Here is a 25,871-nt window from a genome sequence, read left to right on the forward strand (position 1 = left end):
TTTTAGAAATAACTTAATATAAGTTTTGTTTTGTTTTGTTTTTTTGGGGGGGGTTTTGTATTTTTGGTGTGGGGATGAACGTTAGTAAACATTTTTACAGAAATGTCTTTATTTATATACATTCAACTTAACTTTTATACTTGTACCTTTACTTACATATATATTTATTTTTTTCAGATGAGGTCCGTACCGGTCAGTACAGACAACTGTTCCACCCTGAGCAACTCATCACAGGAAAGGAAGATGCAGCCAATAACTACGCCAGAGGTCATTATACCATTGGGAAAGAAATTGTTGATTTGGTTATCGACCGAATTCGCAAGCTGGCTGACCAATGCACCGGACTTCAAGGTTTCCTCCTGTTTCACAGTTTTGGTGGTGGTACTGGTTCTGGATTCACATCTCTTCTTATGGAACGTCTCAGTGTTGACTATGGAAAAAAGTCCAAATTAGAATTTTCCATTTATCCTGCCCCTCAAGTTTCAACGGCTGTTGTAGAACCATACAATTCTATCCTGACCACCCATACCACTCTTGAGCACTCTGATTGTGCTTTCATGGTTGATAATGAAGCTATCTATGATATCTGCCGAAGAAATCTTGATATTGATCGTCCCAGCTACACTAACCTGAATCGCTTGATTGCTCAGGTTGTCAGTTCAATCACTGCCTCTCTGAGGTTTGATGGTGCTCTTAACGTTGATCTGACTGAGTTCCAGACCAACTTGGTACCTTATCCTAGGATCCATTTCCCATTGGCTACTTATGCACCAATCATTTCTGCTGAGAAAGCCTATCATGAACAACTGACTGTAGCTGAGATTACAAACGCCTGCTTTGAACCAGCAAACCAGATGGTTAAGTGTGATCCACGTCATGGGAAATACATGGCATGCTGTATGTTGTACCGTGGTGATGTCGTACCAAAAGATGTCAACGCTGCCATTGCAACTATCAAGACAAAGAGGTCAATCCAGTTTGTTGACTGGTGTCCAACTGGCTTCAAGGTTGGTATCAACTACCAGCCACCAACTGTTGTTCCAGGAGGTGATCTTGCAACAGTCCAACGTGCTGTGTGCATGTTGAGCAACACGACAGCAATTGCTGAAGCTTGGGCTCGTCTTGATCACAAGTTTGATCTGATGTATGCCAAACGTGCTTTCGTTCACTGGTATGTGGGAGAAGGTATGGAAGAAGGTGAGTTCTCTGAAGCTCGTGAGGATTTGGCAGCTCTGGAGAAGGACTATGAAGAGGTTGGAATAGATTCTCTAGATGCAGAAGAAGAAGAACAAGAAGAATACTAAATAAACACCAGAAGCCATGCATCGTGCTGTCGAGGGGTTTTGTTAAACTTAAGTAAAAACAACAAAAACTATTTTTTAGACAAATATAACTTTTATGGAATTTCCATCATATCATCATAGAACTGTTATTGTGGAGTTGTTTCTATTGAAATGTCATCATACTGCTATAAACTCAGAAATGTCTGCATGAGGCTCTGTCATAATAACGTCATCAAAGACTATCATTTTCCAATTGTCGTCACAGAGAATTCATCATTTCTTTGCCATTGTACTGTCACAACTGAGCTGTAGCAGTACAATGCTTTCATATCAAAGAGCTATCGTGTAAAAGTGTCATAACATAGCTATCATGACGGCTCTGTTGTCACAGAGTTGACATATGTAACAGCGCTGTCATTACAGAACCGTCATACTAAGAAGCCTTATCACACGGCTTTCACTGTCATGACAGAGTTGTCATAACTAATAGCTGTCATGACAGAGCTGCCGTGCTAATAAGTGCCAACACATGACTATCATACCGCCACTGTCATGACAGGGCTGTCATAACTAACAGCACTGTCATCACAAATGGCGTTAGCATTCTGATTTCATAAATGTCAGCATAAAGCTGTTACCATAATGATTCCATGGTTCAGCAATCACTGAAAAGCTGATATTACAAAGCTGTCATAACAAAACTACAATCACAGGGATGTTATAACAGAAGTGTTATGTCACTGCTGTCTTCACGAAGCTGTCATTATAGAGCAGCTATTACAATGGTGACATGACAGAGTTGTGTGAGTATGTATGTATGCCATAAAATGTTCAGGCTCTTATCCATATCGACTTTCAGAAAGGCAGCCCTTTGAACCGTGAAGGTAATAATCTTCATAATCTCGTTCAAAATCGAAGCCCATATCTACAAACATAGCTATTACTACTACTACTACTACTACTACTACTACTACTACTACTACTACTACTACTACTACTACAGTTAGAGACAAGAGAATCAATACTAAACAACGATATTGACAGCTATGACGTTACAGATCTTTCCGAGTTCAGGCATTGAAAACTGAAGGAAAGAATACAAAGAATCTCTATATTTAGAAAATAACATTGTTTTGAAAATGAATGTTATATTTAGCAATATTCAAAAAGTGTTATAATTAGCAATATTCAAAAAGAAAGGGAAATGTTCATAAATAGAAATCTATTAGACCAGTTATCGTGTTAAAAAGTTGATAGAAGATTTTGATATGTTCTATAACAGTTTTTTTTTTTATCATGTCTACTCGATCAGAAGTTAAAAAAATAACAACAGCAAACTCTTCGAGAGAACCTCTAACAGCCAAATTTTCCTCAAATCCCACTACATTGTATTAGGAAACGAAAGGACGCATTAGATAATCAGGGTTCTGTTTTGTCATAACTGCACTTGATCAAGGTTTACTTAGAACTAAACAACAACAAAATACGCGTGATTCTCTGCGAGGTCGTTTGATCTGTTGGAAATGGTCACTAAGACCGTCCTCATACCGCACCCTACCGACTTAAAAAAGGGAGGACAAGTCTGAAAACTACTATGAGATGCATGGTGCCTTAAGATTTAAAACTTCTTCATGTTGTATATGTAGGGCAGGTTAGCTAATCTCACTGAGATTATCCTACCCTTGTGCTATTTATACCCATACAACAAATTGTTATTGTTTCGTTCTGTGTTAACCTTAATCGAGAAAATATAATCATGAGCATCTCAGCCATGATCTTTTTACAGATAACATTGGATGTTATCTGTAAAATTACAATGAGACCACTTTTTAAGCCGGTTGGGTGTGACCCGAAGAGGATTTGGCTGCTATTCTTAATAGGTCTAGCGACCACGAAAAGACATTTGGAAGCCAGTGAAAATGTGAACTTTATAGAAGTGTAGCAGCTCAACAGCTGCGAGCTGTTCCTAGTTACAGCTAAGCGGAAATATTCTTCTCCCCTAGGAGAAACCACAATCAATCGATTAGTTAATTACTTAATTTTTTAACTAGTTGGCAAGTAATAATAAAAGAATCAAAATATTAGTACTGTATGCGTTTTATTGATAAAATGGCGTTCCCAAGATACTTATGCTTCAAGACACGATTGCACATCAGTAATATTGCTAAGCAAATACAAAGACGAAATAGATAGAAATGATTTGTGAGATTTTTTTTTATGTTTGGGTCTGGGTAAGAAAGAAGGTCACTTGTTGCATGAACACTTAATAACAAAGTGAATGCTGGCAAACAGATTCAAACTCCATTAAATAAAAATTTTGGAGTTGCCTCCCCTATTTCTTAGACTGAAGTGTATCATGAGTGTAATATTTTTTATGGTTTACTATATCATGTAAGGTAGTACCCTATTGAGAGCTAGATGTGTTAAGCAATTCTACAGCGCAGACTAGAATCCACTCAACCATTCATGGCTCTCAAAATTCCTGCTTAAACTGAGATAAAGTTTTAGATTTCATAGTTTTGGGCCGCTACAGAATGTTGTCGTCTGCTTTTGCTTTGTTTGATTTTCTTGCTCGAAACATCGACTTAATCACTGCAGTATATGATAAATAAAATAAACAGGAAAGCGCTAATTAAACAATGCGTAATTAACTAACTTGTACGAAGTTATAAATACGGGAATGAGCTGTTGAGAGTGCTGCAAGTGTGGTAGCGTATTTGATTAAAGGCTCCCCCCGCCTTACTCCTCCTTCAAAGCAAACTTGTCACTTGATATAAAGCCAAGTCTCGCAAGGAACTCGCTCCTTGTTTTTGTTTTTTGGGTTTTTTTTTCTTTTACCTCATGCTTTTCTTTCTCGTTATGTCATGTCCATGCTTATACCAAACATACAAATATATTCAATAAATAATGACCCTTTTCTCTGTATACACGAAAATTGTTTTCACAATTAAAAAAATTGGTTTTCTTTTTCGTTTTTTAACATTAAAAAAAAAAAATTCAAATAAAATAAAGTGGGGGTAAAGTACTATTAAATAACAGGAAAATTTCAGGAATCAAAATTTCCATTTGTGATATTGCGGAGAATATTGCACGCATCTAAACAATATAATCACAACAAACATCTTTTGAATAAAATTTGGTCTTTTTGTTTATTTGTATTTTGTTTTTGTTTTTTGGGCGGTTTTTTCGTCTAGTTATTGTGAGGCAAATTCCAGTTTATTTATCAAAAAAAAAAGCAAAATACAAGAATGTTAGTAAACTAGCGACAGTCTGTGTTGGCAAAATTAGTTAGTGTGTTATTTTGTGCAGAAGACTAATTTCTAATATTGCAGGAAGTCCTGACATCGATTACATTGTGTGCCGTAAGAGTACTACTAAAGAATTCGTTATTATGTAGCGCAGATCAGAGCGGTGAGCTGGCAGAATCGTTAGAACACCAGACAAAATGCTTAGCGGCATTTCGTCTGTCTTTACGTTCTGAGTTCAAATACCACCGAGGCCGTCTTTGCCTTTCATCCTTTTGGGGTCGATAAATTAACTAACAGTTACGCACGGGGTCATTGTCATCGACTACCCCCCTCCCCTAAAATTTCTGGCTTTGTGCCTATAGTAGAAAGGATCATGTAGCGTAGATCTAACGGTAAGTTTACTTGATGGCAATTATCCTTCACTAAACTATATCCATCAACAGGATTTGAACTCGGTACGGCAAGCTAACGGTACATTGGTCAATCTTAGAATGATGTCGTAACACACAACTACGGACGCCTGATCTTACAGTTGCGTGTATATATAATTCGATGGACAGGGCTCTTTGCGTTAGAATTTTATGTTTTATACTGTTTAGTCAGTGGAAAGAGACTTGTAGGAAAAAAGAAATTTCTTAAATCGAAAACTTAGCCCAAATACTTGTAACACAGTAAACTCTGCTAAAGCTATCCAAAGACAAGACGGTGGTATTAAACCGCTTGACGGATTAAGTCTACTACCAAAGAACTCAAGAAACCAGAACAAATGCCTCAAGGCCAGTGACGCAGCGTAAGCTTTGACCGCCTCGTACGATAACCAAATTGGCTGCACTCTTCATTAAACATAAGATACCTTCGACAGCAACAAACACATATATATAAAAATTGCCATCCTGTGCGATCGACACATTCAACGCTATGCCACTGTGCAAAGCTTCTCGCCCATCACTCCAGTAATTCTGCTAATCCATTGCCTTTGCTCTTGATTTATTAACCCCACCATCCTTGAAAGGATTAAAGGCAAAAAGACAGAACAAATTCTACAAAGCAGTTTGTCCTGCATTCTAACGGCTCTACCAATTCACCGCCTACAAACTAAATGTATAATTCCTAAATGCAACAGATTACTTGCAGGAACCATTGACTATTATTCAGTTCTTTGATAGTTACAAATCATGTAGAGCCACAGCTCTGCAGAGCGAACAAATTGTTGGCCTACCGACATATAAATGTATCAACGACCAAAACTGTATCCGTTTATACATTATATATATTCATCCTTTCGGGGTCGATAAATTAAGTACCAGTTACGCACTGGGGTCGTTGTAATCGACTTAATCCCTTTGTCTGTCCTTGTTTGTCTCCTCTGTGTTTAGCCCCTTGTGGGTAGTAAAGATATATATATATATATATATATTATATATATATATATATATATATACATATATATATATATATATATATATAATATATATATATATATACATACATACATACATACATACATATATAACGCAGTTGAAACACTCCTGTCACAACATGGGACCTTGAAGACTGCTTTAATCCAAGAAAATATACTAGTCCCTTAATATTTGATATTCAATATTTCATCTATTCAATAAGACAATGAATACTTCATTTCATTTTACTATTTATACTATTTATACTATATATTCTATATTCTACATTAATATTATAAAGAATATAAATAAAACATAAAAAACAGACAGAGTTGGAATTCCTTTGGGAGTGGGACGGGTAAAACACAGGCTACATATGTTTCTTAGCTAGCTGATCCTCTAATGCGGTGCTTCTCAATTTTTTTTTACCCTTGCGTAACCCTTAAAATAGATTGCATGTCTCAAGGAACCCCTGCACACAAAAAATTATATACCATATCTTTCTCATATTTTTTTCATCGTAGTTCACGTGGTAAATATCATATGTGTGTGTGTGTGTGTGCGTGAGATAAGCTAATGCTAATTTCATGATATATGTATGTATGTATATATATATATATATATATATATATATATATATATATTATATATATATATATATATATATATTATGTATTCAACGGTTCTTAATAAAGAAAGAAACAAAAGGACTGCAATGACCATAATATACAAACTCACGGGATGTCGTGGTTGGAAAGCTTTTGATTATTTATTTACTCTTTCAGATGCTCATGGGCCTGCTCAATCACGACAAAAAGAGGGAACTTATGTGGTCACTAGACGTGCTAGAAATTACAGTCAAATCGCACTATTGTCGTAAAAAAGGGATATGGTCATAGCAGGAACGCCAACATAGCTAGACTATCCGGAGGCTTAAACAAGCGATTGTTCTGTTTAAATCAGATTTTGGTTATTTCAGTGACGTTGGCCAGTAGTTGGAATGACTGTTTATTTCAATTTAAAACCTCTTGACTTTAAACTATTTCACTAACCAGTAATAGGAATTGCTTGAAGCTAGTAGCTGAGTTGCTTCAAGTATTTTGTTGGTATTTTATTTGAAAATAAACTTGACCTTAGTAGAGACTAAATTCGAAAGTGGAGGGCAAAAGCTAGTGGAATGCATTTGCTTCGCAGCATTATTGTAGGTCTATAATGGTCGTTCTCAACCATTTTCTACCTACGGATATCTTTGATTCCTATTTTACTCGAGTGAACCCTCATGACCAATTGATGTTTAAAATAAAATCTTACATTTTAAGGGGTTGTATTAAAAAATTGTTAAGATAGTTCATGTATTGCAGGAGTATAACCAACTTGTACATAAATTTTAATATAATCTTATATGGACCTCGGTTGAGAACCACTGGTCTATAAAGGTAGGGGAAGGGGGGATAACTTCTATTGTGCTGATGGTTAGTGAACACATCCTGATCGGGAATACATATGAACTAGAAATATATAAAAGTGTATATAATATGAATTGTATAATATAGTTATGAGCTTATTGTTTACAATGGTCAGGTGCAGCGTAACTCGTCGAAAAAGGTTAAAGAGTGGGACAGAGAGCAGACATATAAGCCAACTAAAGGAAGACAGCAATAAGTACAGAATAAAGCGAGCTGGCAGAAACGTTAGCACGCCGAGCGAAATGTAAAGAAATAGGTATCTCGTCTGCCGCTGCGTTCTGAGTTCAAATTCCGCCGAGATCGACTTTGCCTTTCATCCTTTTGAGGTCGATTAAATAAGTACCAGTTACGCACTGAGGTCGATATAATCGACTTAATCCGTTTGTCTGTCCTTGTTTGTCCTCTCTGTGTTTAGCCCCTTGTGGGTAGTAAAGAAATAGGTATTTCGTCTGCCGCTACGTTCTGAGTTCAAATTCCGCCGAGGTCGACTTTGCCTTTCATCCTTTCGGGCTCGATTAAATAAGTACTAGTTACGCACTGAGGTCGATATAATCGGCTTAATCCGTTTGTCTGTCCTTGCTTGTGCTCTCTATGTTTAGCCCCTTGTGGGTAGTAAAGAAATAAGTATTTCGTTTATGTTCTGAGTCCAAATTCCGCCGAGGTCGACTTAGCCTTTCATACTTTCGGGAAATTAAGCACCAGTTACGCACTGGCATTGTGCCTAGACTAAAAAAGAATAAGTAAAAAAAAAAGTGACCGTGCCCCAGCATGGCCACAGCTCATGAGCTGAAACTAGAATCAATCAATCATTAAAAACCATAAAATATAAGATTACTTGGCACAAAAGGAATAGTGTTAGCGTATTTTGAGAAGTATGGAATTTTTGAAGAAAGTAGTGTCCTGACATTTAATGATCAGGGATAGTTTATTCCATGCTACAACAATACTGAGTATCAAAAAATGTTTCCGAAAACTGGGTGCTGTGCTGTTTTTTTTTTTTTTTTTTTTTTTAATATTGATTTCATATTGATTATTAGGAGAGATTTTGAATTCAAAAACGTAACCAACGCTGTTTTTGACAAGGTGTCGGCAGCACGTAAAAAGCACCATTCGAGCGTGATCGTTACCAGTGTCGCCTTACTGACACTTGTGCCGGTGTGCAGGTGACACGTAAAAAAACATGATTTTTTCGTGGCCGTTGCCAGTATCGCCTGACTGGCCCTCGTGCCGGTGGCACGTAAAAGCACCCACTACACTCTCGGAGTGGTTGGCGTTAGGAAGGGCACCCAGCTGTAGAAACTCTGCCAGATCTAATTGGAGCCTGGTGCAGCCATCTGGTTCGCCAGTCCTCAGTCAAATCGTCCAACCCATGCTAGCATGGAAAGCGGACGTTAAACGATGGTGGTGGTGGTGGTGATGGATAATCTTGCCGGTTTCTATCAAGTCAGCCGCTAGGTTTCGAAAGTTTAGTGCGTTGATATACAGAGAAGCAATATGTTCAGATGTGATAAGTGACTGACAGTGGCTATTCGTCTTGTTGCTTGTCTCTTTGAGTTTCCAGCAGATTGATATTCTGACAAGATGCTGGTTTTAGACTGGAAATGCAAAGTATGGGCGTACCATAGCCATGTATAGCTTTAAATAGATAACTGATGAGTGGTTGACAAAAGTCCTCCTGATTGATGCTAAGATACCTTCGGTCTTTTTAGTGATTTTAGAAACGTAGTTTGTCCAACGCAGATCATGATTGCCTAGGTCACGTACACCAGCAGAGTGGAGGCGCAATGGTCCAGTGGTTAGAGCAGCGGACTCGCGGTCGTAAGAACGCGGTTTCGATTCCTATACAGGGCATTGAGTGTTTATTGAGCAAAAACACCTAAGCTCCACGAGGCTCCGGTGGAGAGGGGTGGTGAACCCCGCTGCACTCTTTCACCACAACTTTCTTCCTACTTCTGCCACAAAGCAGAGGAACCATGGTGTAACCCACTATGGTGTGGTAAATTTTCAAACCCTAGTCTAGATTGCGAATCCTCTGTACCCAGGATTGTTCAGCACTCCACCCGTTAAAAAGCCACCGTTTACGGAATGAGGATAACAACGTAGCTTTCGTGCCTGTGCAACCGCCAGTCTATCGCGTGTGGTGGGTGGATCTTCAAATTGCCACACGCATTTAAGCCTAGCTTAAAGTAGGCTCGAATTAGAGATTATTCTTTGCGCCAAATGGCGTGAAGAAGAAGAAGAAGAAGAAGAAGAAGAAGACGACGACACCATCAGACCTCTTAAGGTTGTGAGGGAGTTGGTAAAACACAGGTTTTTACTCTCCCCGAATGTATAATAGTACATGTCTGCAGCCAACCTGCTGCAATCTCTTCTGGTCACATTGCAGGTATGATTAATAGCGTATAAGATCCGTTCTATTTATTTCTAAGTATAGTTTAATGTTGTCTGCATATTTTAACGCAGTAACATGCTTCAAGGTTGGCGTGTTTCACTAATGTATATAGCAGGAGACCAAGAACAGATCCCTGTGAGACACCAGTTGTCATTGCATATGGTACAGAATGTTGTCCTAGTAGCGTTCAGTGTTCTTTCATATTTAAAGGCGGTAGGTTGGGATTTGAAGATAATTTATCTATCTATAAAGTAATGTTAGTGTTAAATGAATAAAGCATGACCGTTGTCTTTGCAAAGAGGAAATAACTCCGAATTTAGCAACATTATTTTACTCCAAAATTGGTTTTTTGAGCTTTTCCATTTTTTAAAAAATCGTTATGCAATGTACCCAGACATTATTACGGCAGCATATGGAAAGTCCTTTGAAAAACCTTATCAATAAGTCCATTCCTCTAAGACGCTAAGATGTACTTTGAATAAGATTTGGCTGCTACTTCTAGCAAGCCGAGGGATCACTTAGTAGAATCCTTTAATCGTTGTTTTCAACAGCAAGTCGTTAGTTATACGAAGAGCATTGGACGACTACGCTCAGTGTCTTGTGTAAATATATTCTACTTCTTGGAAATTTTCCAAAATTGTGACTTGACATTGGTGTGTCTCTAGATATCAAATAAGTCGGCTATACCACCCTTGATAATCTAAAATAGTTACCTACGAGTAAAAGTACCTGACACAGGTAAACAAACACCTTAACCACTCGGCCATTTCACATTTAATACGAGCGAAAAGGAACCTATGAGGTCAACTTCCAAGAAATAGTAGTCAAATTTCACCTTTCTTATATCTTCTGTATAATTCGTTAGATATCTTCCTCTGGAAAATCTTGCTTCAGTCCTTGTTGGTAAAGCACAATGAAGAGACACTGATGTATATTTCTCCGGGGTGCAAGCCAAGACCAGCAATTACCCAAGTATGTCTTTCCTATCCATGCCACTAATGTTGCCCAAGGGAAAGGCAACAGCTGATACAGTTTGACGCGTTGTATTTGCAAAACAAAAGTTGAAGACAAGACAGAACTGCCAGCTTCTTGTTTACAGTTGATTAAATCCATCTCAGCATTTGATTGGTACTAATACTCATACTTTATCGACTTCAGGGAGAATGAAGAGAAGTTCACCTCGGCAGGATTTACACACAGAACCTCTAAACCAGAACAAATAGCTGAAGGCACTGTGGATTCTGGGATAGACTACCCTAATTGTATTATACTGTGTAAAAAATATAAGTACTGTGTTTGGAAAAACTATCTAATTTTTCCTTAATCACTTAACCTGAATGGCTGCCATAGACTGTTGCAGTCATCGCCTGTCACCCTAAGAGATGATGTAAATTTCTTCCTTCTTTATGTTGACACAACATTTAAGATGACTATGAAGACCGGAGTATGTAAGTCTTTCCCGTTTTGTTAGTGCTGGAAATTGATTTTTTTTTTTAATCCACACCCTCACATAATGAAATGAAAATGGTTTGATGCTATGTTCTATGATTATTCCAGCATATACTTCATGGAGATATCTTTTGCAGAATTTTCTGTCTCAAGATGACCATGTAATAATATCCTTGGGTAAGCAACTGTCTAAGCAGTGTCACATAGTGACACACCACATTGCAAATATGGTCTTAGATCGTTCACCCAAGGGCCTGAGATGAATAATCTTGACTTCTTATGCAATGGCCAAATTTGTATGAAGACATCTCATGCAACAAATATTTAACTTCCTATTGACCACACTTTGCAACCACAAAAGTGCAAAACTTGACAAACTGCGACAGGTGCATTTAAATAAATGTTACGTATTTATACACTGTCATAAATTTTGAGTACAAACAGAATTATTGTCAGAATACAAGAGATGTAAGATCCTGTTGTAGATCAAATAGGTTCCACTTTTCTACTCAAGGCATTCACATATGCTAGACAGCTAACCCTTACTGTCCAAAAATTCTTCTAATCTCAGAAAGGATATTTACAAAGAGTGACAAAGGTGTAAGTGGTAACTAACATTTGGAACTAGGAATGTGGTTTGGACTGTAATTTTACCCTTGACCATAGGTTAAGAAAAACAGATTTGTAAGACTGAAATCAATTTAAGCAACGTGCCAACAATTCACAAGTGTATTAAATAATTGAAAGATTTTTGTAATAATAGACTAATGAGACTAAGATGTTCAGACGATTGAATGACTTTAAACATAAGCAGTTTTTAAAGTACCTAGATTTACATAAATGCACGGCAATACTCGGGTTTTCAAAAAATTGGCTTCCCTTCCTAAATTCTGCAATTTCTACAATGAACATATGCATAGTGTACACACACAAAACACTCATTTACTAAATTAAAACGTAAACCAATTGTATGAAAGATTAATCTATGCATAAGTAGGCATCACTGTCATTAGAAGTGTTTCCCAACTAGTTTTAAGTTGTCCTACTGCAGACACCTTAGTTGTCTTCTATAGCATCGCTAACACCACAGCCTTAGATGGATTTGATAGGCAGAAACTAAAAGTCAAATGTGTATGTGCATATACATTTGGCTCCTTGACCTCAACTTTAACAGTTGTAAATCAGTGCCATCATCTTGAAACCGTCCTTTCTTCCATGAAGCTGTAGAAAATCCACCTCAGCTAATCCTATCTGACATGCAAGCAAGTGGACGATAAAACTATGATGATGGACTTTCACATATGCTTGGCATTGTCTTCACTCAAAAGATTCTTAGTGACCAACTTGAATGTGTAAATTGTGAGTTAAATTATAAAAGCTTATCTATATAAGTATGCCATGTAGGTGGACTGAAGCCAAATAAACCATTCACTTTTGTTTTTCCTCATTTACTGCCCAACAACCTTGACCTATTATGGAAATGGTTCATTTTTCTCCATTTTTTTTTTGTGATAGGGTTTTAAACTATCATTTCTGTGCCATTCCTATCACTATTACAATGGCCCCTCACTCAACATTAGACATGCTACCCAAATTTTTCTCCAGGCTTAACCCACTAGATTCCTCTCTTAATTTCCTACAAATATTTACAGATGCTTATAACCTAAGTAAAGAGCCTGCAGGCAACTTCTTCCTATTATGAAACATTTAAGTGTAACTATCTCTTTACTATGGACTAACGAAAAAAATCTACCATTTATTGATTTTATGTTGCTATTAAAAACTATACATTGCATACTGTGACAATGAGAACCCCTTTGGAAACATTTTATGAACCAACAAATACTCAAGGATTTACTCAGCAGGAAACTAACCATCATCCTAGTTGAAATTTTTCAGTTGTCTCCCTTGCATCAAATCTCAGCTGATCAGTAAACCAGCTTCGTATGATGAGCAACTAAATTTTAAATATTTTAGATCGAATTTGCTCACAAATTAATAACAGTATATGCATGCACCTTACATTAAACCCTATGTAAGTTGACTTAACCAATTTCAATCATTTTCAATTTTGACCCGATTTCATGACAAATGCCGTTGATTTAAGCAAGGAGTACATTCCCATTACGTTTCTGCCACATTACGAACCAGCATAATTTAATGAAAAGTCATACAAAACAATATAAGGGTCTTATAATTTAATTTTTGCATTTATCGTTACATTTTATCATTGAGCAAGATTTTAATATTCTTCATCTTCTGCTTCATCTTCAGCTGCATATGTGTCAACTCCAACCTCTTCATAGTCTTTCTCCAGAGCTGCCAAATCCTCACGAGCTTCAGAGAACTCACCTTCTTCCATACCTTCTCCCACATACCAGTGAACGAAAGCACGTTTGGCATACATCAGATCAAACTTGTGATCAAGGCGAGCCCAAGCTTCAGCAACAGCTGTGGTGTTGCTCAACATGCACACAGCACGTTGAACCTTAGCAAGATCACCTCCTGGAACAATAGTTGGTGGCTGGTAGTTGATACCAACCTTGAAGCCAGTTGGACACCAATCAACAAACTGGATTGTTCTCTTCGTCTTGATAGTTGCAATGGCAGCGTTGACATCTTTTGGTACGACATCACCACGGTACAACATACAGCATGCCATGTATTTCCCATGACGTGGATCACACTTAACCATCTGGTTTGCTGGTTCAAAGCAAGCAGTCGTTACTTCAGCTACAGTCAGTTGTTCATGATAGGCTTTCTCAGCAGAAATGATTGGTGCATAAGTAGCCAATGGGAAATGGATCCTAGGATAAGGTACCAAGTTGGTCTGGAACTCAGTCAGATCAACGTTAAGAGCACCATCAAACCTCAGAGAGGCAGTGATTGAACTGACAACCTGAGCAATCAAACGATTCAGGTTAGTGTAGCTGGGTCTTTCAATATCAAGATTTCTTCGGCAGATATCATAGATGGCTTCATTATCAACCATGAAAGCACAATCAGAGTGCTCAAGAGTGGTATGGGTAGTCAGGATAGAATTGTATGGTTCTACAACAGCAGTTGCTACTTGAGGAGCAGGATAGATGGAGAATTCTAGTTTAGACTTCTTTCCATAGTCAACACTGAGACGTTCCATAAGAAGAGATGTGAATCCGGAACCAGTACCACCACCGAAACTGTGGAAGATTAAGAAACCTTGAAGGCCAGTACATTGGTCAGCAAGTTTGCGAATTCTGTCAAGAACTAAATCAATGTGTTCTTTTCCGACAGTATAATGACCTCTGGCATAGTTATTGGCTGCATCTTCCTTTCCTGTGACTAGTTGTTCGGGATGGAAAAGTTGTCTGTACTGACCGGTACGAATCTCATCTGAAAGTAAAAAAAAGTATCTGAATAAAATGTTCTAAGGTTGAATGGTATTAGAATTTCCAAAATAGAACAGCAAGATACAGAAATGCATTCGAAAATACTCACCAACAACAGTGGGTTCCAAGTCTACAAAAACAGCCCTAGGGACGTGTTTTCCAGACCCTGTTTCACTGAAGAAGGTATTGAAAGAATCATCTTTACCACCAACAGTCTTGTCAGATGGCATCTCACCATTTGGCTGGATTCCATGCTCCAAGCAATAGAGCTCCCAGCAGGCATTACCAATCTGGACTCCAGCCTGTCCAACATGAATACTGATACATTCCCTCTGGAGAAAAAAAAGAAAAAGAAACGATTTCATTGCAATAAACCAGCCTGTAGACATGTACTAAACTATATTGTTATATAACATATGTGTGTGTGTGTGTGTGTGTGTGTGTGGAGGCGCGTGGCTTAGTGGTTAGGGTGTCAGCATCATGATCGTAAGATTGTGGTTTCAATTCCTGGACCGGGCGACGCGTTGTGTTCTTGAGCAAAACACTTCATTTCACGTTGCTCCAGTCCACTCAGCTGGCGAACACATACACCATAGAAACCGGGCCCATGAGCCTGGCTAGGTTTTAAAAGGGCGCATTTATTTATTTTTTTATTATATATATATATATAAATAAAAAATGGAGTTAACGCAGGTTTAAACAAGTATTTTTAATTTCTACATATGTTTTGCTGCCCTGGTAACTATTTATTTATTTTTCCGTGTTAATTGTTAACAAGGTAAAATACACTCATCTATTTATTATATATATATATATATATATATCCCTATATGGATCTTTTCAGTTTGAAGGCCAGATTTTCCTAGTTAACTAAACAATTTGAAACTTCGTATACTGGTAGAATGTGTCAAAAGAAAACATAATTGTAAACCAAAATGAAAACGGAATTGTAATTTCTAAGTTTAACGTTGTTTAATAATTCGAATTTTAACCAATGGCATTCTTTCTTTCGACCTCATTATTTACTGCCTCTCAAAATATTGTTACTGTGACGTAAACAGCTATTTTGTGGCGTAGTTAACGTAAACATATAAATAGCTAAAATGTAAACATCTCCGCTATATCGTAAACTTCGTGGAGTATATATAAAATGTGTGTAGATCCTAAATAGCTACACACACATGTATACAAACATATGCACACATATTCTAATGCATATGCATATATGTGTATATATTTATAATGTGTGTATTATAGATGCATACATTATATATATATAAAAGATGTTTACATACAATATATATATATGTTATATACATCTACATGTATATGTATGTATGAATATATAAGTAACACAGAATTTGAATCAAACTGTCTTGATCCATGCATACACACACACACACACCAACACTACCATCCATGAGACACCCTAACATAATCAATGCTACTACTACTATCATCATCATTATCATCATCATCCACTGCCGCCACCACCACCACCACCTCTACAAAAACACCAACACTATAATTGCTGCCATCATACACATCCACTGTCACCACTACACCACCACCACCACTGCCATGATAACCACATCTACCACAGCTGTTTGCTTACTGCTTACCCACTCACAAAATAGCTGTCTACGTCACAGTAACACTATGCAGCTAATAATTTCAAATGAAAACAGACAATACGATTGGTTAAAATTCGCAGATTTAAACTACGTTTAAACTTATAAAATACATTTTTGTCAAAAAAACTAGTTGAAATTAATGTTTTCGTTTGACACATTCTACCAGTATACGAAGTTTCAAATTATTTAGTTAACTAGAAAATCTGGCCTTCAAACTGAAAAGATCTCCAGAGGATACTAACTACAACATATAGTTGGATGTGCATACCATGCTCATCACCTTAGTATTACAACTAGTCACAAATAACATTTTACCTTTGCTAAATTTTTAACTTGTCCAGCTTTTCAATAAGATTAGCGACAGGAAGAACATCCAATCGTAAAAATGCTGCCTCAAATAAAGGCGTACAATGCGTGATAGCATGGAAAAGTGTTTCTCCGACTGACAAATACAACACTGTCCAACATAAATATGAGCAAAATCCGGCACCTACTGAAAGAGTTTGTCCAACACAATGTGGACAAAATAATGTTTTAAACAAGCTCGTTAAAAATTTATGATTTTATTTAAGACAGTACAGTGAAATTTATGCAACTGTAACCAAGGCGAGCAGCGCCGGAAAAGATTGCAGATAATCAAAGGACCATGTGAATGAATTCCCCAACCTCGGTACTACTTAAAAGGAGTGGACCCAACGCACGCACCCTCGCTAATCCCCACCCCCACCCCAATTTACAGTTTACACGTATTTATACATGTGGAGGGTTTTTATTTTATTGCTGGTGTCACTGACTTGCGCGTATGCGTGCGTCAGTCTACTGACAACGCGGGTCCGCGCGTCGGGTCCACTCATTTTAAGTAGTACTTGCAAAACTATCTCTGCATTAAAAGCTCCCTTTCAAATGTCCTTCTAAACGTAACAAAAAAAATATGGAAGTATTCATGGAATGGAAGGCATTGTGTAATATCGGAATAACAGAATGGAATTCTTATTGAAGTAAAATTAGTTGCGTAATGGCATACAGAGAATGTTGCGAAGGAAGTATGTGTGCGTGTGTATGTGCAATGCAAGCAATAAAGACAAGAGTATTTGAGGAAACTAGCTCAACTCAAGAGTTCCGTGTTTTTGAGCGAAATGTAAGCGTGAATAACGGAGCTCATTAAAAGAAAGAAATTTAAGGCATTACGTCATTAAGCAGAATAGAGAGAAGCAGAAAGCGGTAGTCGAAAATGTAAGGACGAAGATAATCTGATTGCCTGCTAAATGAATCGTGTGCGAAACAAGATAGAGAGAATATAAGAGTGAAATAGGTGGAAGGATAAAGAAACACGATAGAGAGAAAGGAGGAATGTTAATTGACGAGAGGAAAGAAACAGAATAAAGTTCGCGATGAAAGGAATGATGAGAAAATAGCTTATGACGAGGCAGAGCATAGTAGGGATACAATTTATTAAAGAGCAATGAGTGAAATCTAAAGGGCAAACAGAAAGGGAAGAGGTGAGAACAAGCTTAAAAAAAGAAACAAGGTAATGGGAAGGGCAATGATTCACACAGTAAGCCAATGAAAAGAGTCTCTCCGCCGTCGCTTAGTCTTACTTATAAATAGCCCCCCACCACCACCACCACCACACGCGTCTGACTTTATAACTTTCTGAAAAACGCATAGTTTTCAATAAAATTTTGCAGATTCGTTAAGTGAGGTGTAGATTACGATTCTGTTAAAAACTTTTTATTAATTTTAAATGACATTTTGAAGAAATGCGTTTGTGAGATGTCAAATACAGAAGAAAAAAGTTATGGAAACTAGTGAAGTTGGTAAAGAAATTCTTAAAATTCCTAAATTTGAACATAAATCATGAACCTATACGCATTTTTCAGAAAGGTGATCGGACGGGCACCCAATTGAAGTTATGCCACTAAATCTTTTATCAAATCTCCTTGCTACCCAACTAACGCTGCGTAGAAAGCGAGTGTAAAATATTTGAAAGTGGAAGAAAACATTGAATAATAGTCTGGAGAAAAGGTAGGGTTGTCCCAGCAGAAACGTCATTTTTGTAAAGCTTACTTAATCAAAGATGACCTAAAATTAAAATTAAATATAAGAAAAAAAAAGGCTGCTGGCTAAGAGACTACAGAAGAGAGCGTTATAGACAATAGATTTAAGTAGACTTAAGAGATTAGACAAAGTTAGAAACTAAAGCAAGAAGGACATGTGATGGATAAAACGAAAGCTGTGAAGAGTTTCAATTGTAGAGGAAAGGATAGGATAGGCACATACAAAGTATAAGCAATATAATGTAAAAATAGATATATTCAAGGAGACAACTTGTGACAAAGAGACAAGTGACAAACGAACAGGATGGTGCGTAGAAAGTCGATCTTTTTTTAATACTAGTTTAACAATGTCTAAATAAAACCAGTAGCGGTATTTCAATAAATATTCACAGGATATGAAGGAATATTTGAAGCAATTGTAATTTATTCTTATTCACTAAAATGTGACAATTATCCACCAAGTAATCGACTACACACGCGCGCAGAAATACAATTCCTAGGCACGAGGTTAAGCTAACCAAATCTTCACAAGCTTAGTAGCAGCTACTGTACTGATGATCTCATCTTCCTGGGCTACATGAGATCATGTTGCTAGCTGCTATTGGCTTTGCTTTTAATTAAATCCTACATACGCCAACTTCTAATGACTCATCAGAACCAATTTGGCAAACTCAACATGGTTACTCGATCTGCTAGAAATATTGACAATATTTCTTAAGGTATTTTAAACTGGGTATTTCTAAAATAAAAAGACTGGAATGTCTGATCACAAGTCTACTCATTGGCCGACTTGTAACTGAAAATTTTAAAGCTAGACCCGCTATACAAAGCACTCAAGTTTTCCTGTAATTAAACCTTACAACTGAGTCTTAAATCAATATAAAAGTCGGCATAAGTTAGAATACTTTTTGATTTAAGGCTATATATATATATATACTACCAAGGCTATATATATATATATATATAGGCAATCACATACATACTTTAGCATTAAAGCCAAATCAAGTCTTTATGGCACATTCAATTATGCTATGCTATCATAGAAAGATAGACGTGATAGTCACGGATGAAACGCCAGGTCTCAAGGCCAATAAAAGAGCCTTCAAGTTGCGGTGTAATAAGACGAAAGATCTTTTACTTTTAAAACTTTTGAAAACCAAAACTGATTTGCTAAAATGTATTCACATGGTAAAAGGCTGAGAATCGATGCTACATTGTAACCCCTAAATACTCTGCTAGAAAAAGCAGCAATCTTTCTCTCAAAGGAAAAAAGGAGTGACGTTGAATAACCAGTTCCGCGCCTAGTAGGCAGTTGAAAAGCATTTAAAATGTAGAATTGAGCATTCGGAAATTTCTTTGGATTTCGCCAATTTATTTGTTAAAGCATGGCAGAATTTGCAATTTTTTCGTTCTTAACCATAAAGTTCTACATTACTTTCTTGAGCGAAACATCGCTGTCATTTCGTTTTTATTGGAAGTGTATAAAATATGTCTGTTTAAAAGCGTATAGTTGCTTTCTTAAAAAATTCGCTTCGCAAGCAAAAAATAAAAAGGTATTCTTCATATTTATGCGAAGGAAATACCAAATCCAAGCGATTTCAAATGCTGAACCTGATGTTCGAAACATTGTGCCCGAATTCAAACGGGGGTTAGATAAGGGCAGGGGAGGGGTTATTTCGAAACTACATATTTTCGATAAAGAAAATGCGTTGACAGCCCAGAACATCCTTGGATAAGAAAACTTTTGATCAAAAAGCATTCCAACCGTAACCACTAAGTCTTTTAGTATCTGATAAATCATCATGAGACAGTGATTCTTAATCTTTTTCACTTTCCGGCGCACTAGACATAAAAATTTTAACGCACTTCGCATGTAAAGTTACAGTTGTTTTAAGATAGAAAAGAAATCAGAAATATAAAGAATACTATTTCTGACCTTATTTTATTAATCATAGCATGTTTACCAAAATGTTCAAGCATTAATATGGATTTCTAAAGTTTAAATTTTTTTTTTTTTTTAATCCGCGGCACACCATTTGACAACCACTGATCAAAAACCATTTAATTTTCTTTTGTTTTTCTCAGTGCAGGAGTTAAGATTTGACAGCTACTTCTTCAATGGATCATATCTAGTTAATCAATTTTCTTCTTTTGAGGAGTTGTCAATGATTGTCGCCAAGCTGGAATAAAGTCTTTTAGCGTATATAGTTGAATTATTATACTCAAGTAGCTACTTTTTTTTTTTACCAAGCTCGGAGGAATGAAGATGCAAAGTGGTCTCGAACGGGATATGAAATTAGAAAGAAACATGGATAACTAATCACCAACAATTACAATTTAACGTAGAGGGGAACCTCTTACAATATCACTTTAAATGCTTGCTGAACATAACAGCCAAAATCTCAGATCCCCCAAGCAAGAACTATGAGGGGGATGATTATGAAGATCGTTGATCACATATTGACCTAGGGCTAAACATCTATTATTACAATTACCAGATGATAAAATTCAATAATATATACGATTATTACGTAAACATATGGGTATATGAGTGTACGCGTTAAGTATTTGAAAGTATTAAAAGTACAATAACTACTTCATCGGAGATGTACTCGCATAGCAAGTAATTTGATCTGAAATCGTGTGCTGAAACGAAAACAATTGCCGTGTGGAAGGTGTTTGTAAGCCATTTAAGAAACACACAAAAGCCGTTCGATTCACTTCAACATCTAAGTTTAATTTGTCAAAATATTTTCGTCGCTAAAATCCGCGACCTGTTCACTGACAAAGTCCGTGCTGCATCTAAGAAAGTAACATTTAGTTCGTCATATATATGTACGTATGTATGTGTGTATGTATGCATACATGTGTGTATGTATGTATGTACGTATGCATGTACGCACATACGCCTGTGTATGCATGTATGTATGTATGTATGTATGTATATATGTATGTGTGTGTATATGCACGCACATACACTCTATAAAACATAAAGCTATAAACCTGTGCTATAACTACTTCATCGTTAATTTTAAAAGCTAATATGAAAGCATAAACTTGCTTAACCAGAACAACGGTACATAAGCTGTTACATTTTGCTAGAAGTCTCACCCCATATTTCGAAAATCTGAAGAATTTGTTTGCGGGTATACCAATATCTTCGAAAAAATATTTGTTTCAACTCTAGATATAAATGTTAATTAGAAAGAACGTATCTTCTCTAGAAACAATTTATAACTCGAAAGAAATCTATATTTTTAAAAAGATAAAACTAACTTACCATGTTGATAAGTGTTTTTCTTTATATACTCGAAATTAAAGTGGTTTGTTATATGTTCTTAATGTCTCAGAGCGATGTGCACTCACACGGATTTGATGTACCCTACGTGAGGTCAAAGACTGACTTACAACGGCTGAGTCTGTGTTCTCTTTATATATATATATATACACACACACACACACAAACGTACAAATACTTGTGTGTATGTGTGTGAGTTTATGTATGTGAAAGAGACAGATACGCACATACACAGACGTACCCAGACACACACATACACATACACATATTGCCACTCCTCAAACTGCTCCTCTTTCTATCACTACTACTCTAACCGCCACTCTTTTAAAAAAACCACTGCGCTATACAATAGAGTAGATTCCTAGCCAAGTGTCCTTTATCTCCTCCTCTTCTCTATTCATCCTTCTCTCATTTGCATTCTCTGTTTTTTATTTATGTTCAGTGGTTTTGACTCATACACAGGCAGCGACACACATATACATATAGAGACACCGATACACATATTCAGATACACATACAGACGACACATACATATACACACACTGACACACACACACACATAAACACATACACAAACACCGACACACATTTACACATATCCGTCGCACGTTTCTCGCTTATAATTACTAACACACACGCACACAGAATATACAAACCACTCGACATATACAAAGTATGTACCATAAATTCACATAGAAATCGTGTTTCTTTTTCCTGCTTTGAATTGCGGCCATACTGGTGTATTTCTGTTGAGGCCTTCATGTGATCATATCCAGGGCTTCCTAAAAAAATTCCTCAACGCAAAATAAGGTTTTTCGCGTTCCAAGAAGAATCTTCTCAAAAATACATAAAACTGAAAAGACCGGGCTAATTGTACCGGCTCCATCTTCTAATTATTTCATCCCTAGCTCTTATTTCAGTCTCATGTTTATTGTAGTTAAGTTAGAAACTGGAAGTTAAAACTTGAAAACTAGAAAATAATTGCTAACTTGTTATTTTTAAACATACTTCTGTAGGTACAGGCATGTCTAGTAAGAAGCTTGCTTCCTAACCGGGTTCAGTTCCTCACTGCGTAGCACCTTGGGCATGTCTTCTACCATAGCCCCGGGTCGAACAAAGCCTTATGAGTTTATTTAGTAAACGGAAACTAATATATATGTAGGTGTGTGGATGGATGGGTGGGGGTGTTTGTTAGCCACCGCCGCTTAACCGGTGTTGGTTTGTTTACGTCCCTGCAACATAGCGGTTTGGCTAAAAGAAAGTGAAAGATATATGTACCATACTTTAAAAAAGTATTTTTTAAAAGGCGCAGGCGTGGCTGTGAGGTAAGAAGCTTGGGTAAATCTTCTACTATAGCCTCGAGCCGACCAAAGCCTTGTGAGTGGATTTCTTCTCTTTATTTTTTTTTTTGCGAAATACGGAGTTTATGATTCATGTGTGAGTGTGTGTTCTTGATACTCGTTTAGAACAAGTAGTTTTACACCAATTACACTATTTTTTCTTAGTTTAAAGGCCGTGGACTGAAGATGTGAAATTTCCGAAGCCTCTCCCCCACCCCCCTTTCGCGAGCGCGCATTTTTTTCATGATAGTCGTTTAGAGCAAGTTGTTTTACACCTATACGCTGTTTTTGTTTTTGTTTTTGTGCCCGGTTCAGACGCTTTCGGAAATTCCCGATATAAATATTCGAGGCCTCCCCACACCCTCTTTCTCGAGAGCGCATTTTTTTTTTCCTATTCGTTAGAGCAAGTTGTTTTACACATATTACACTATTTTGTTTTGTTTTGGTGCCGGGTCAGCCCCTCAGACGCTTTCGGAACTTCCCGATGGGATTTTCCGAGGCCTCTACCCCACCCCCCTTCGCGTGCGCGATTTTTTTTTTCATATTCGTTCATAGGAAGTTGTTTTACACCTATTAACACACATTTTTTTTTTGATTTTCTGATATTTGTTACGCCCTATATTAACCCAAAGAATAAGTCTCGGGATCGATTCCTTCGACTAAAACTCTTTAACGCAGTGCTTGGAAAGACTTCCGCCCCCACCCCATTTTCTCCCAAATTTGTTTATTAATTTTTTTTTTTTTTGCCAAAAACCCCCGTTTTCAGATACGGAGGTTCCGGAAAATTGCCAAAAATCGGCATTGTGAAATTCTCACCCCTTCCACCCCACCCCCACTTCTTTAAATTTGACTTTTTCTCTCCAACACTAATCCTAAAACCTTAACCCTAACCCTAACACCCTAATCCTAACCCTAACCGTAAATACAGAAATATTTTGAAATTTTTTTCCGAATCATAATGTACGTATTTTCCCGCATATTTAGAAAACAAAAAAAAAATTCTTTAAAAAAAATTTTACAAAAATTTTTGGAAATTTTTTTCAGAATCATAATCTCCGTATTTTTCCGCATATTTCGAGAGAAAAAAATTCTGAAAATAGTAAAAAATTAAGGAAATTGGGGTGGGGTGGGGGTAATTTAAAAATGCCGATTTTTGCCAATCTTTTTGTAGATTCGTATTCCCCGTAGCCGAAGGGTGAGGGGTTGTGTCGAAAAAAAATTTTTAAGGGTGGTTTTTGGTGGGGACGGGCGGAAGTCAACATGGTCGCAGTCAAATGACTGAAATATGTAAAAGAATACACACGCACAAGGATTCTAGAGGTATTTGAGAACATATTTGCTAATTTAATAGAACAACTCTAATCTAGCAAACGTTCTAAATCTCTATATATATAAAGCTGAAGTTATCTGTGTATGGCAGGTTTGGTAGCCTTCAACTAACACTATCTCCTCCGAGACCTCTGCGGCGCAAGTTGACCAAAATTGAGAGTATGATAGAAGGCTTGATCTTCCTTCCGTAGAAGAAAAAATTCAAATCGGACCATGTTAACACCAAAAATTATTTACATCAAAAATGTGCTTTTTTTCTATGAAAATCACTATTTTTTACTTTCTTTTTTGCTGCTCTGCCGCCATTTTTCGGTGTAAATGTTCACTTAAAGAGAATGCAAAATTTTTACTTTTCAAAAATTCCAATTCTAAAGGGTCGAAACAAACCCGAGCAACGCCGAGCAATACTGCTAGTATTTTTTTAAACTCAAAACAATGCCTGTCATGTTTAGTACTATAATATATCAAGGTTAGGACCCCTTCTTCAAGAAAAAAAGGAAGAAAGGTGTTGATAGCTGATTCCTCAGTTCTGTAGAATAAACTTGTACTCTACAAAAGTACAGAATAGCTCCTCAGATTAATGTAAAATTGTTATAACTAAACATAAAAACAACCACAGACACACAGAGGCAGATAGATAGATAGATAGATAGATAGATAGATAGATAGATAGATAGATAGATAGATAGATAGATAGATAGATAGATAGATAGATAGATAAAACTTACTTGGAAATTGATGCATGGCGTTCAATCATACAATATATTATATATATATATATTATATATATATATATATATATATATATATATATATATACATATATAATATATATATATATATATATATATATGTTATATGTGTGTATATCTAATATAAATGAATATATGTATATATATATCTATATATGGTGTGTGTGTGTGTACCAAATAAACAACAAGAATATTCTCGGTAATTTGGTACGATCGTTTCACGCTACATCATTTTATTAAACATTGTAAGTATTACAACAATTTTAAAATGTTGAGCAATCATCAGCCATTTTAAAACTGTTGTAATACTTACAATGTTTAATAAAATGATGTAGCGTGAAACGATCGTACCAAATTACCGAAGATATTTTTGTTGCTTATTTTGATTGTAATCACCCCATGAATTTATATGGATAACACCGTACAAAATTCTGGTCCATCTACTTAAGTACCATATTCTTTGAATCTAAATTTTTGTCTGATATATATATATATATATATATATATATATATATATATATATATATATATATATATGCATATATGGGTACAGGACGTCACCACTGTGTACAACATGAAATACGAAACAACGAGTTAAATACGCAAACACACATACATAATTGTTCAGTTTGATTAGATTAAAAAAGAAAATGAAAATTAAGGGGGAGATAAGTAGTAAAAGAAGCAAAGAGAGGAATCAATCTTAGAGGAATCGTGGACTATCATTCAATTAGGAAAAGCTGGAGACAACATTCTTCGGTGGTTGGCACGGCGTCGACTAATTATGAATATGTAGACCTGTGAAAATTGTAATTCACCATGTGGCCTTACTACACGTGCTGTAGCAAATTTGTT

General features: G+C 36.5%; 2 protein-coding genes across 2 annotated transcripts in view; one reads left to right on the forward strand and one right to left on the reverse strand.

The window, feature by feature from the left end:
- Positions 1 to 3,083, forward strand: part of LOC115216678 (tubulin alpha-3 chain) — a 37,614-nt gene extending 34,531 nt beyond the window's left edge. Inside the window, exon 3 of the mRNA XM_029786183.2 lies at positions 178 to 3,083. Within this exon, the coding sequence (XP_029642043.1) occupies positions 178 to 1,304 (1,127 nt within the window). The 3' untranslated portion in view covers positions 1,305 to 3,083. The remainder of the gene's footprint in view (positions 1 to 177) is intronic.
- A 10,338-nt stretch (positions 3,084 to 13,421) lies between these two features.
- LOC115216365 (tubulin alpha chain-like) lies at positions 13,422 to 21,736 on the reverse strand. Its single transcript, XM_029785631.2, has 3 exons — positions 21,578 to 21,736; positions 14,716 to 14,938; positions 13,422 to 14,610 (listed from the first exon to the last, which is right to left on the reverse strand). The coding sequence occupies exons 1-3, from the start codon at positions 21,578 to 21,580 to the stop codon at positions 13,481 to 13,483; spliced, it is 1,356 nt and encodes a 451-aa protein (XP_029641491.1). The 5' UTR covers positions 21,581 to 21,736; the 3' UTR covers positions 13,422 to 13,480.
- Positions 21,737 to 25,871: the final 4,135 nt, after the last annotated feature.

Source organism: Octopus sinensis, linkage group LG10, assembly GCF_006345805.1.
Source record: "Octopus sinensis linkage group LG10, ASM634580v1, whole genome shotgun sequence".
Taxonomy (NCBI): Eukaryota; Metazoa; Mollusca; class Cephalopoda; order Octopoda; family Octopodidae; genus Octopus; species Octopus sinensis.

Excerpts from the sequence above, each read along its gene's own strand:
- LOC115216365 (XM_029785631.2), bottom strand. Across the intron at positions 14,611-14,715 it reads CTTGGAACCCACTGTTGTTG|ATGAGATTCGTACCGGTCAG; the intron begins GTGAGTATTTTC and ends TTTTACTTTCAG.